The sequence below is a fragment of the Rhagoletis zephyria genome, unplaced genomic scaffold (assembly GCF_001687245.7).
Source record: "Rhagoletis zephyria isolate East Lansing unplaced genomic scaffold, Rhagoletis_zephyria_1.1 Rzeph_scaffold_00092, whole genome shotgun sequence".
NCBI classification, from domain to species: Eukaryota; Metazoa; Arthropoda; class Insecta; order Diptera; family Tephritidae; genus Rhagoletis; species Rhagoletis zephyria.
This window is the reverse complement of record NW_016157176.1, coordinates 328339-340129: the sequence shown is the minus strand read 5'-3', so window position 1 is coordinate 340129 and position 11791 is coordinate 328339. Positions and strand designations below refer to the sequence as shown.

The 11791-nt window shown below is 34.7% G+C and overlaps 1 protein-coding gene and 1 long non-coding RNA gene across 7 annotated transcripts in view; one reads left to right on the top strand and one right to left on the bottom strand.

Annotated features, from left to right (window-relative positions):
• Positions 1-3722: 3722 nt before the first annotated feature.
• Ipo9 (Importin 9) lies at positions 3723-7504 on the bottom strand. Its single transcript, XM_017631323.1, has 7 exons — positions 7372-7504; positions 6687-7307; positions 6206-6624; positions 5735-6120; positions 5487-5652; positions 4646-5431; positions 3723-4585 (listed from the first exon to the last, which is right to left on the bottom strand). Exons 1-7 carry the CDS (start codon positions 7502-7504, stop codon positions 4040-4042), a joined length of 3057 nt encoding a protein of 1018 aa, XP_017486812.1. The 3' UTR covers positions 3723-4039.
• Positions 7505-10701: 3197 nt separating this feature from the next.
• LOC108375194 (uncharacterized) overlaps positions 10702-11791 on the top strand; it is a 27516-nt gene continuing 26426 nt past the window's right edge. For 5 of the 6 annotated variants that reach the window (XR_001849137.1, XR_001849139.1, XR_001849135.1 and 2 more), the window contains exons 1-2: positions 10702-10940; positions 11015-11181. This is a non-coding gene — a long non-coding RNA (uncharacterized LOC108375194). The remainder of the gene's footprint in view (positions 10941-11014; positions 11182-11791) is intronic. The other variant, XR_001849140.1, reaches the window with a different exon arrangement.

The window sequence follows — 11791 nt, the reverse complement described above, 5'->3', positions numbered from 1 at the left end:
ACACCAATTTCTTCCAAACTTGGCACAGTTGTTGGTCCTGGTACAGCATACCAAATGGCCGAAAATTTCTAAAATCGGACAATAACCACGCCACACTCCCATATAACGGTAATTTCTGAGAAATACAAAACCTTCGATAAATCAGTAAATATTGAAGCTAATTTATTCAAAATTGATGGTTCAAACAATTCTTTACCAAGAAATACGTTTATGACAAAATTTTGGAAAATGGGCGTAGCACCGCCCACTTGTGATCACATATATGTATCTCGCTAACCGTTCTAGCAATTTGTACCAAGCTCGGTGTGGTTATTGTGCTTGCCACATAAAAGCAAACCATTGAAAATTGTTGAAATCGGACTAAAATTGAGGCCGCTTTTCATATAACGGTAAATTTCAGAAATGCTTGAAATTTCAATATTTCGAAATTTAAGGACGCTAGTTTACTTAAAATGTATACACCCCGGCTTATCATGTAGCGGTAGCTTTCGGAAAGGAGGAAAACATATATTTAATACTTGCGCCGGGTATTTAATGTTCGGCTCCGCCCGAACTTAGACTTTCTTACTTGTTTTGTATACCAAATTGCAACTTACAATAGGAATTAATTCATTTTCTCGCTGTGCGACTTCCTATTTTTTCAATCTTGTCCTTGGGCATAATTTAGATGCTTTTGGCCAATGCTATTGACGCCATATTCATAAGTTTCGGAATTTTTGAGAACTTTTTTATTCAAAATTGACATGAACGAAGTGGTGTTGCCGATTTGTCACCACAGCAATAAATCGGTGAGTCGCCAATTTGTTGCCATTGACGATTGTTGCCTATTTCTCATGTTTTGCATGGTGGGAAGTTACATGTGTCTATGTACATATGTACATGTTACCGGTAAAATCCGATCTTAGGTCAAACTAGTTTTACTTACATGCGATATATCTGTCCAACCGAAACCAAATTGGATACAATAATCTTGTGGATTGTGTAGCTTGAGTTGGACTGATGAAATTTACAAAAATAATTTGTCCTAAGATCGGGTTTGGCCGGTAGCGTATATACATACATAAGTATATTTTTATTTGCCGAATAACTAGAACCAACTGTTAACGTGTGCATAATATAACCAAACAGTTGGAAATGTCCGCCTTGCACCTTATTGCGATTGATTATGCATCATCAAAAGAAGGTTCTGGAATTGACGGAATTCCTAAAATCAAATAAAAAAATTAACTAACTGACCTTGCAGTAATTTAAGGTTACCTAAATAGATTCCGACAATGAGGAAATAAACTCCAAATCGTGTTCCAATAAAAGAAAAGCGAATTCAATGAAAAGGATGAAAGNATTGACGGAATTCCTAAAATCAAATAAAAAAATTAACTAACTGACCTTGCAGTAATTTAAGGTTACCTAAATAGATTCCGACAATGAGGAAATAAACTCCAAATCGTGTTCCAATAAAAGAAAAGCGAATTCAATGAAAAGGATGAAAGGACAAAAGTATTTCGGATTCCAAAGATGAAAATGTCAAACAAAATAGCCTTAAGTCAGCAAGGAAAATTGGGCTAAAATACATGTCGGCCACATGTTTCAAAAGCAAAGTCAGGCACTGTGGACAGTTTGATGAAGAGTGCAGATTAGAGATATTTTTGAGTCATTTTGGAATATGTCGTGGGAAGCTAAGCGAGTTTTCATACGTTTCTCAGATTAAAAACATGATGTATTGTTGAAAACTCCAGACTAAACAGCTTTATTTTTCGACTGCCTTAAAACAATCAGTCATTGCAAGTATGTAAATCAATAGGGGAGCTCACGTTGAGTAGAATTTTAGGTGTAAAGTTGCTACGTAGCAATCTACCACATGTTTTGTTGCTCTTCCAACAACAAAATGCGTGCTAGATTGCTACGTAGCAACTTTACACCTAAAATGCTACGGAAAGTGAGTACCGCTAATGTTTCTTTCTACTTTGTCTTTAAAAATTGATATGGTAAGAGGTAGGTTAAAAAATTGCAATAACGACAATTCGTCGCCTACCACCCGAACAACAAATTTGTTTGTCTGGATTCGAAAATGTTCCTTAAAGAATACTTAAAAAAATTGGACAAAATGGAGAGCCATTATTGCCGTAAAGACACGCATAAAACATATACCGCAGCAACATTTAGAACAAAAACCGATATTTATAGAAACTATCTCGAAAAATGTTCGGAAAAGCGTCTACAACCGGTATCTATATTTACGTTTTCAAAAGTTTTCGCTGAAAAAAACTTAGCTCTCTTTATGCCTCGCAAGGATCAGTGCGATAAATGTGTTGGATTTAAGGCTCACCAAATTTCTGATTACGAATATAATGAGCATATTTCGAAAAAAGAACGAGAGCAGCTTGAAAAGCAAAAAGACAAACTTTTAGGTCAAGAAGGACGATGTCATTTCTTTACTATGGACGCTCAAGCAGTTAAACTTTGTCCTAATATAAATGCATCATCGATTTATTTTAAACAGCGTTTGCAAGTCCACAACTTTACTATATATAATATCGTGAACCATGAATGCACAAATTATTGGTGGAACGAAAATAATGGAGATTTATCGGCTTCGTTTTTTATTACATGCATAATTCATCACTTAAAAACCTGTTGGTTATCTGATACGTTACTGATCATCATATATTCAGATGGTTGCGGTTATCAGAATCGGAACAGTTACTTATCAAATACAGTCTATTTTTGCTATAGAACATAATAAAGTTATAGAACAAAAGTATTTAGAAAAAGGCCATACTCAAATGGAGTGTGACCCAGCACACACCAAACTCGAAAACAAATTAAAAAACCAATCTATATATCTACCAAACGACTACATTAATATAACCAAAGGGGCTCGAAGGACTATAAAAGTCAATAATCGTATTATTCAAAAACCATTTCATGCTTTATATTTACAATACGACTTTTTCAAAAACTACAGTGATAGAGATCTTATCCGGTTTTCGAGCATAAGACCCAGACGAATCAGAAAGGAGCCTAAGGTTGCCGAGCTAAGGTCTCTTAAATATTTGCCGAGTGGAGACGTTCTGTTCGAGATAAATTTCAATGATAACTACAAGGATTTACCTGCACGAATTAAGAAGTATTCAGGCTACAACGAACCAAAGCCTCTACATTCTAATTCAATTCCGATCCATCTATCTAAATGGAAGCATTTACAACAGTTGAAACCAGTTATTCCATCTGAATATCATTACTCTTATGATAATTTATTGGCGCAACTAAGTTCCAATTCGGCATCTAACCGTGTTTGCGCATATTGCAAATTTCCATCAGTTATAGATTATAAATAAAATAGAATGATGCTTTGTTTTGCTCTATTTCCGAATAGCATCATCCAAACACCCATCCTTGTTCAAAAAAAATTTAGTAGATATAGCTGCTACCTCATACCTCTTGTGTTAAGATTACCGGTTACTAACTTAATGCATCTGTAAATCATTCTAACGTCATAAACCAGTGTCTGGCAGCTAGTAGCCTCTCGAGTGCGCTAAGACTACTATATGTGCGTGTATATTTTTCCTTACCCTGTTATAAACTAATGAAACAACATTTTACCTTTGGTCGGTGATGTTGAACGAATAACCGTGACATTCGTTCGCGTGTAACATCATAAATGTATGTGCGCGAATGTTCGTAAATGAATATTTCCGAGCTCTTATATAAAGTGCAGTAACTCAAACAATTTTTTAGATATGCGCAAATATTACAAAACAGCAAATTGTTTATTTCTTATTCGATTTTATAATTTTTACAGATACATACTTCATCCTTCGAACCATGGGAAACCGGCGGAATAAAATCAAAGCGCATGTAAATAACTGGGAAGGATTGAAATTTAACAAAATAAATATAACAGCGTTAAATTATTTATCATCGGTTTTAACAGAAATCGATACAAAGATTTAGTACTTTTTCGTATTTATCGATAGTATAAAAATATGAGAATGCTTATATTATTTCAGTTAGTGATGAATGCGTCGTTTTTTTTCATTTAGGCTACATCGACTTGTATGGACTTCAGCACTTGTTTCTCAGCCTCATTTAAATGGCTTACGAACATACTGAAATGTTCATTGCTCGAAAAGTTCTGTAAGAATTTCGTAAGGTTTTCTTCCATATTTGTTTGGAATAGCGGATTTTTCATTAGCTCTTGAGTGAGTTGATCGTCGTCGGTGTTCTCTTCATCATCCTCATTGAAATACAAGTCGGATATGAAGCGAGCCTTCGGTGGCGAATTTCCAGAAGATTTGTCACCGACCGCGCCACTAGAGAGATCATCTTCTTCATCAGAATCTTCTTCATAGTCCGCGAGATGTGCTTCTTTTAAATGAGCCAGCTCGTTAACAAGAAGCTTAAACATTTTTACCAGTGCAGGAATAGAAACCCATTGTTGGGCAGCTGCCGCTTGCGATCTCGTTTTCACACGTGTGCTGCTAGTATCAGATATGACTTGTTCTTTAACTGTTATGGTTGTGAGCCGATTATCTTGCGTCGTGACGCCGTATTCAAAAAGTTTGCAAAGTGCCATCGTTGTCACCTAACAAGAAGCAATTATATAAAAATTAATGTACTAAAATTTATGCAATCATTCTCTAACCTTTCGTTCAAAGGTTCCAAAGAAAGAAGTTTGCTTTGCTAACCAGTTACTAAATACAAATTGCATAGCAGGTTCGCCGGTAGGACCGGGTACGGTTGATAAAAAATTCAGTACAGCATCCATTTGAGTGAGGAAGAGATGGGCGAATATCACCACCAAACTCATTATCACCTTAAGGCACTCCGCAAGTTGCATTTTGCTGATTACCGCCTTTAAAAGCAGATCTACATTTTCTCCCAACATATTACCCATTTTAGTAATGATTGTTATAACTAAACGATCGACTTGGCCAGCCGTCATTTCGTTATTCATCGGGTTTAGCAACATTGTAGTCAGTTGCATTATATAGTTTAGACCTTCCCCATTTTTGTATGCACAAATTTGTTCAGGTGACACAAATATAAATGCACGCAAGCATTCTCCACCAGATACCATTACGGCATTGTCGTCAGAACGTAGAACGCAGTGAACCATGGCAGGGAAAGCGCTCTCTACAAGTGCCGCTGACAGTGGAGCTTTTGAATATCGCACAATGGTGGTCAATACGTCCAATGCAATATCTTGTTTTGCCGAATTTGCTTGCTCACCTTGCAAAGAAAGTATGCTAACAATTGTCGGGATAAACTTTTCCTGTAGTGGTTGCAAGCACATGGGGTTTTGTAAGAGAGCTTTTATAAGATCCTGAACGATTTCTAAAATGTAAGGATCTTCTGGGTATTTTAAGAACACGGCTATTGTTAAGGGAATTAATTTGGATTGCGCCTGGGCTGCAAACGAAGGATCAAACTGAAAAGATTGACATATATTTACGTTCTTAAGAGCAATCTTGCAAAATTATTACCGTTATGATTGTAGTTAAACATTCCAAAATTAAAGTTAGTACTGATGATTTACAGCCGGGTACAATTTCTAGAATTCCATCAACAAAACCGGGCAATTTGGCCTGTATTAACGTCCGTTTATCTCCTTCCGATTTTTCGTGCGCTTGTACAAATCCATGGATAGCCCTAATATAGATATTTTCAAAAGTTAACTAAGCATGGCGAATGCGAGATTCAACAACAACAACAATGCGAGATATAGACTTACCTCACAGCACTAATCTTCAATACTATTGATTTTTCTGAAGACAGACTTTGCATAGTTGCGACCAAGATTTCCTCCAACATCTGCGGATTGTAAAGTTTTGATTTGGAATAAGTGCTTAGTGTCCACAAGGCACGTCCGACCAAATGAGCCGAGTCTTGATAATTCAACAAATTCCGAACTAGTGTAAGGTAGTTCAATAAATCGAATTGGTCCTCAGTCTCAAGAATAAGTTCTCGGTATGAGTGTACTGCTACCATACAGGCTTCCTGTATCTTCCACCAGTTTGGGTTGCGTGCACTCTTCTCAGCCTCCGCTACATTCATATGACGACCCAGAGCTTCTTGTAAAGCCGGTAATACTTTGGTACCAAGTTCATCACATAGAGCCTTTAATCGACGATAATTAGATAGGTGCTCTCAGTTTGAAAATCATTATGCATGTGCTTAGGTATACATATCTAGCTATACTTACACTTAAGACATCTTGTCCACACAATCTGATTGTCAATTCCACGCCCCCTTCTTCCTCATCATCAACAAATTTTTCAGGATCTTCGTTCCAGTCCTCAATTTGTTCTTCAGGCACTTGTATATACACAATTACAATATATATCAAATCGGTTAGTACATTTTTGATAACAGAACGAAATTTCCCAGTGCAAATTATACATTGAATAAATTCAAAAATCTGGATAATCATTGTTGAGAAATTAGTGAGTTCGTCATCCTCGACAGATTCCGATATAGGAAAAGGATTTGGCTCGATTTGGTTAACAGTAACTTTAACGTAAACATCTGCAATTTGTGTTAGCAGCTGCCATATGATTGGTAGTACACGTTCCATGTAAGGTTGGATATATTTTGGCATCTCAGTCACGAGGAACGTCAATACTAAAGTAGATAACATTAATTTGAATTATTGTATTAAAATGTTAATCGTAATATTCACAAACGTTTCACTATTTCCGTCCTGAGCATGAAGTTTGAGGTATTGCCACTGTTCATTGATAAATAGTGCATCAACTTTTCCATAAAATTGTTTAGGATCGAGTTCATCATAGTTGCCTGTTCGTGTTTATCAGCAATATTTATACTAATGGACAGGAAAAGTGACTTTAATATGCGTATAGCTGAAGTACGCGTTTTAATGCTATAGTTCTGTTCTGATTCAAATATGCGGTAGACTTCCGATATAACAACGGGTCCCAGTTCCTTCACTTGCTTCTCGTCATACGAAAAATCTTGAAGTATCTGCATAGCGCCATGTATAGAGTCTTCATTACCACCCAAACACTTGATTATAATATCAAATAACTCTGTCCACACAGTAGGCCAATCGGTCATAGCAATTGTCGAAATAGTATGTGCTACCGACGAGCGAATCTTTGAGTTTGGATCGTATAATCCATTTGGTAAGATGTTTCGTATTGTACGCTTTGCCTGCTCTGTAGCAACGTCATCTTCCTCACTCCAGTGATTCTCCACATAGCGGGTAAGCATAATACAAGCAATCTGACGCAAAGGCAATTCAAAAGACTGATTCATAATTAACTCGGATAAGTATACGCCATAACCTGTAATTGAAGTAGATGTACATAGTCTTTTCCCCCAAGTAATATGGTACATTTTCGATATTACCCTCGGTGTACTCTAGGTGCTTAATTCTTTGTTCAGCCGATTGCAATACATTCGTTTCCGAGCTGAGCAAATTTTGCAGCTCCTCGAATAGCGCCTGTTTAACGGAGTCAGCATTTTGAAATGCATGCGACATTTTCTTTTTTAAATTCTGATCAGCACTTTACAAGATATATAAGTATGTTAAAATATAAAAACCGGCAGGAGCGCAATTTGCACAATGAACAGATACAAAAAATAGCGTGCTAATTATCTGTCAAGTTTTTGCAAACCAAAGGTCTAGGCATGGATAACACTGCGCTGCGCGGCGCAATTGCATTAGCACCATAGCCGGAGTTGCCGCGGCAATAGCAGTATATGGAAAGCGCCAGCGCGATTAACACCAAGCAACATATGAGGCACACACACAATTCGCCTTAACTCTTTGAAAATTTATATGTACTTTGTTTTTGCTTTTGAGTGTTGAGAACGCATATTTAAAGCTTTTACTCCAGAATGATAGAATATCGTGGCATTTACTACATTCCCATGATTCAATAATACAAGGTTAGATAATTATTGACAGCTGCGGTTTGACACTCCCTTACAAAAGGTTGCATTTGCGAAAGGCAGAGAAAGGGCAAGAACGCAATCCCTTGTTGCGAAAATGGTAGTAGAAAAGTACGCAAAGTAGGCAATTAGTAGTGAAATTCCTTTTGTAAATTCTAATGTATTTGCAGGAAATCTGGCATTTTAAACGAAATATTGAACGTAATATTGATTTACCTACGTGAATTACGTAATTTATATGCTATTTACCTGTATAAAAAATGCAAAATGACTCAAAATTAAAATAAGACTACTATGAAATTGATGTAAACATCCAATGCTTATGTTTTCATTGTGACAACGTGTGCACACATAAGGTAAAGAATAATTTAACACAACGACATGATTTATAGAAGAATTTGCATAATAAAAATGATTATTCATGTGTTCAACAATTACGCGGTTTTTTTTGTTCTCTTCGTTGCTTACTTCTTACAACAAAGATGGCGTCGAGATTTCAACAGCTAGAAAATAACTTTTTTCTTTCTTTCCTTAAGGCGTGATCTTGTGTCTTTCGTTCATGGCATGAACCAACGACTACAGATCACGTAATCCGCCATCGTTGTATTTGTAATCGATTTTCAAAAAAAAGTTTTCGTAGCGTTTTTGATGTTTTTTGGTTCTGTTTACATCGTCTTCTACCTTGCGTGAAAAGTGGGTGCACATTTGTGGTCAGAACGTTGGCATTGAAAAATCGGCCGGTGCCGATAATATGCGATTGTAAAACACTCTCAATCATTAAAACCATATTTTATGAACTTTTTTTGCTAATTGTCATCAAGTTTCATTTTTTATATTTTATAATAAATACTAGGGCTGTGCGATTAATTGATTATTCAAAATTTTAATTAATCATAAAGTAAATAACTCAATTATTCGATTAATTGGAAATTATGATTACTCAAATGTTCAGTTACTCGAGTAATCAAGATTTTTATTAACCAAAAACAAAAATATTTGAGTAATTTGCTTTATGATTAATCAACATTATGAATAAAATGAGTAATGAACATTTCAAAGTACTCTTTACATACATACATATAAAGCAGTTGAAGTTCCTTGATACTTTGAAAAAAACGTTTCCATTTTCAAAAATAAAAAGGAAATACATACATACATACATACTTTTTTCATATACAGAACATGATAAAAATATAGTAAGGTAGAACCGCTGAGAGTCACTTTTAAGATTCTTGACGTTTCCAAACAATTTAATTTTTAAATTTACTCACAAACTCACACACACATTTTCATTTTCAATCTCAAGCAACAACAATTTCGAACAATTTCAATTTTTTATTTTCACTTTTATATGATTATATGATTTTAAAATGTTGGCAAACTTCAAAAAAAAAAATCATGGCCGACAAATTGAGAGAACGGTTATACCTTGCTATCAGTGTTGCCAGAACTTTTTGGCCGACCGGCTAGATTGGCAAAAAAAGCGGCTAAAAACGGCTAAAATGTTTTAGTGAAATTTCACATAGACTCTGGCAAAAAACGGCTATAATGTTTTAGTGAAAATCCACATGCTTTATTTAAATAAATCGCAAGAAACGAAAGACTAGTTAACACCATTAATTTATATCGAGTGTATATTCCTCATCATCAAATGAATCACTATTGTATATATCACCTGAATTCAGTAAAATTATGGCAGCATTTTTCTTCACGTTTTAAACCGTATCTTATATATAAAATAGCGTTTAACGTTTTAACGCAAATTGGATTTCTTTGCTTAGTTTTTATTATATTCATTGAACTAAATATTCGCTCTACTTCTGCATTACTTATAGGCAAAACAAGAAAACTAAGAACTAGGTTGCAAAGGTCAGCAAAAAGGTTTTCTCCTAGGGCATTTCGAAATTGATAAATTTCGGCCCAAAATTTTACAGTTGAGTCTAAATTACTCCAGGTATGTAACGTTAACCGTTGCCATTGCATCTCTATGGATGTTATTTCGTCGGCATTATATTTGTGTTTTTGTTGCTGTAGTTGAACAAATACTTTTGGTTTAATTACTCTTAATGCGTTTCCAACCGAAAAAAGTCAATTTTTTTTTAGTGTGGCAATATTTGTAGGGAGGCGTTGGCGTAATTCCTTTATTAAAGTGATAATAAAATAGCGACCATTTTCTCGAATTATTTTCTCGGCTTCGTGGTGAAAAGCGTTTGTGCTTACTTTTGTTTTAAATACTCTTCAAAACTGTGATAAAACTGAGGAAATGGAGCAAGGTATGGTTCCAACGGGGAGCATATAGGATCAAAGTGTCCGCGCTAATAACCACTAGGGAGCATAGATGCGAAAGTAATTGAGTTCATTAAAAATCTTCATTGGGTCTACATTATTGCATTCGAACAACTTGTTTACTTTTTGCACCTGAAAATTAGGCAAATAGTAAAATCGGCTAAAAACGGCTAACTTCTTTTTACAAACCGGCTAACAAATCGGCTGCCGGCTAGATCGAATTTTCTCCGGCTAGTTGCTATCAAAACCGGCTAAATCTAGCCGGAAAACGGCTAAAATGGCAACGCTGCTTGCTATGTTTTTATCATGATACAGAATATAAAAAAGAAAATAAGCATTTTCCAAAGCAAACTCTTTTAACGAGCAAAATTATTTTTTTTGAGTAATCATATTTCAAGTAACTCGATTAATCATCGTTTTGAGTAATCAAAATCTTGATTACTCGAGTAATTGATTAACCGAGTAACTGATTAACCAACTTGCTCGAGTAACAACTTGCTCAATAACCGCGCCTTTTTCGTTTTCTTTGTTTGTTTTCATTTTTAGGCAGATGTCAAAAACGCTCAGAAATTTTCAATAATTATTGAATCATGCTCTGCTATTACCTGAATAATGTGCCTTCATTTCTATTGAACGTTTGCGAACATTGGTCGTTATTTGGGTAAATTTTCAATTTTATTCAAAAAATCTTAACATCTTCGTTTGGGATTGCAGCAAAAGGAATACGCAAGCGATAGGTTTGTCCATAAATTAATATACATATGTATGTATGTACAATGTACATATGTAAATTTATTGTTTCAATTTACAGAAACTGCGCTGGAAAACTAATTCAAAGATTTTGGTAGCAATTTACACAATTGGATACAAGTGAGAAGAGTTATGCTCATACATAAATTTAAAGCGTGTGAAGTGGAAATGTATGTACATATGTATATGTGTAAACCAAAGCACTTTTTTTTATCATGTTTTGATCAGGTAGGAGAGGTAGAGATTTTCAATTAAAATATCATGATTGAATAATAATTATTGAATCAAGTTGAAATATCAAGCATGATAAAAACATAGCAAGGTAGAACCGTTCTCTCAATTTGTCGGCCATGATTTTTTTTTGAAGTTTGCCAACATTTTAAAATCATATAAAAAAGTGAAAATAAAAAATTGAAATTGTTCGAAATTGTTGTTGCTTGAGATTGAAAATGAAAATGTGTGTGTGAGTTTGTAAGTAAATTTAAAAATTAAATTGTTTGGAAACGTCAAGAATTTTAAAAGTGACTCTCAGTGGTTCTACCTTATTATATTTTTATCATGGTTCAAACCATGATAACACTCTCTACAATCAAAAAAAAAAAAATATTTTTATCATGATATCAAGTATTGTAATTTTTTTTTTTACAAAAATGGCTTTCATCAGGCGTTGATGAGCTAGTTTTCGTTGAAAATATAATAAAGAAAACAATTATTTCAATTTCCAGAAAAATAATTTAAAGAAAAGTGCACGAAAATTGGATTTAGGCAATGGCTAATAATAATAATTATTGAATCATGTTAAAATATCAAGTATTGTAATTTTTTTTACAAAAATGGC

Excerpts from the sequence above, each read along its gene's own strand:
- Ipo9 (XM_017631323.1), bottom strand. The coding sequence starts at position 7,504 with ATGTCGCATGCATTTCAAAATGCTGACTCCGTTAAACAGGCGCTATTC. Across the intron at positions 7,308-7,371 it reads GCACCTAGAGTACACCGAGG|GTTATGGCGTATACTTATCC; the intron begins GTAATATCGAAA and ends CTTCAATTACAG. Across the intron at positions 5,653-5,734 it reads TTGAAGATTAGTGCTGTGAG|GGCTATCCATGGATTTGTAC; the intron begins GTAAGTCTATAT and ends TATCTATATTAG.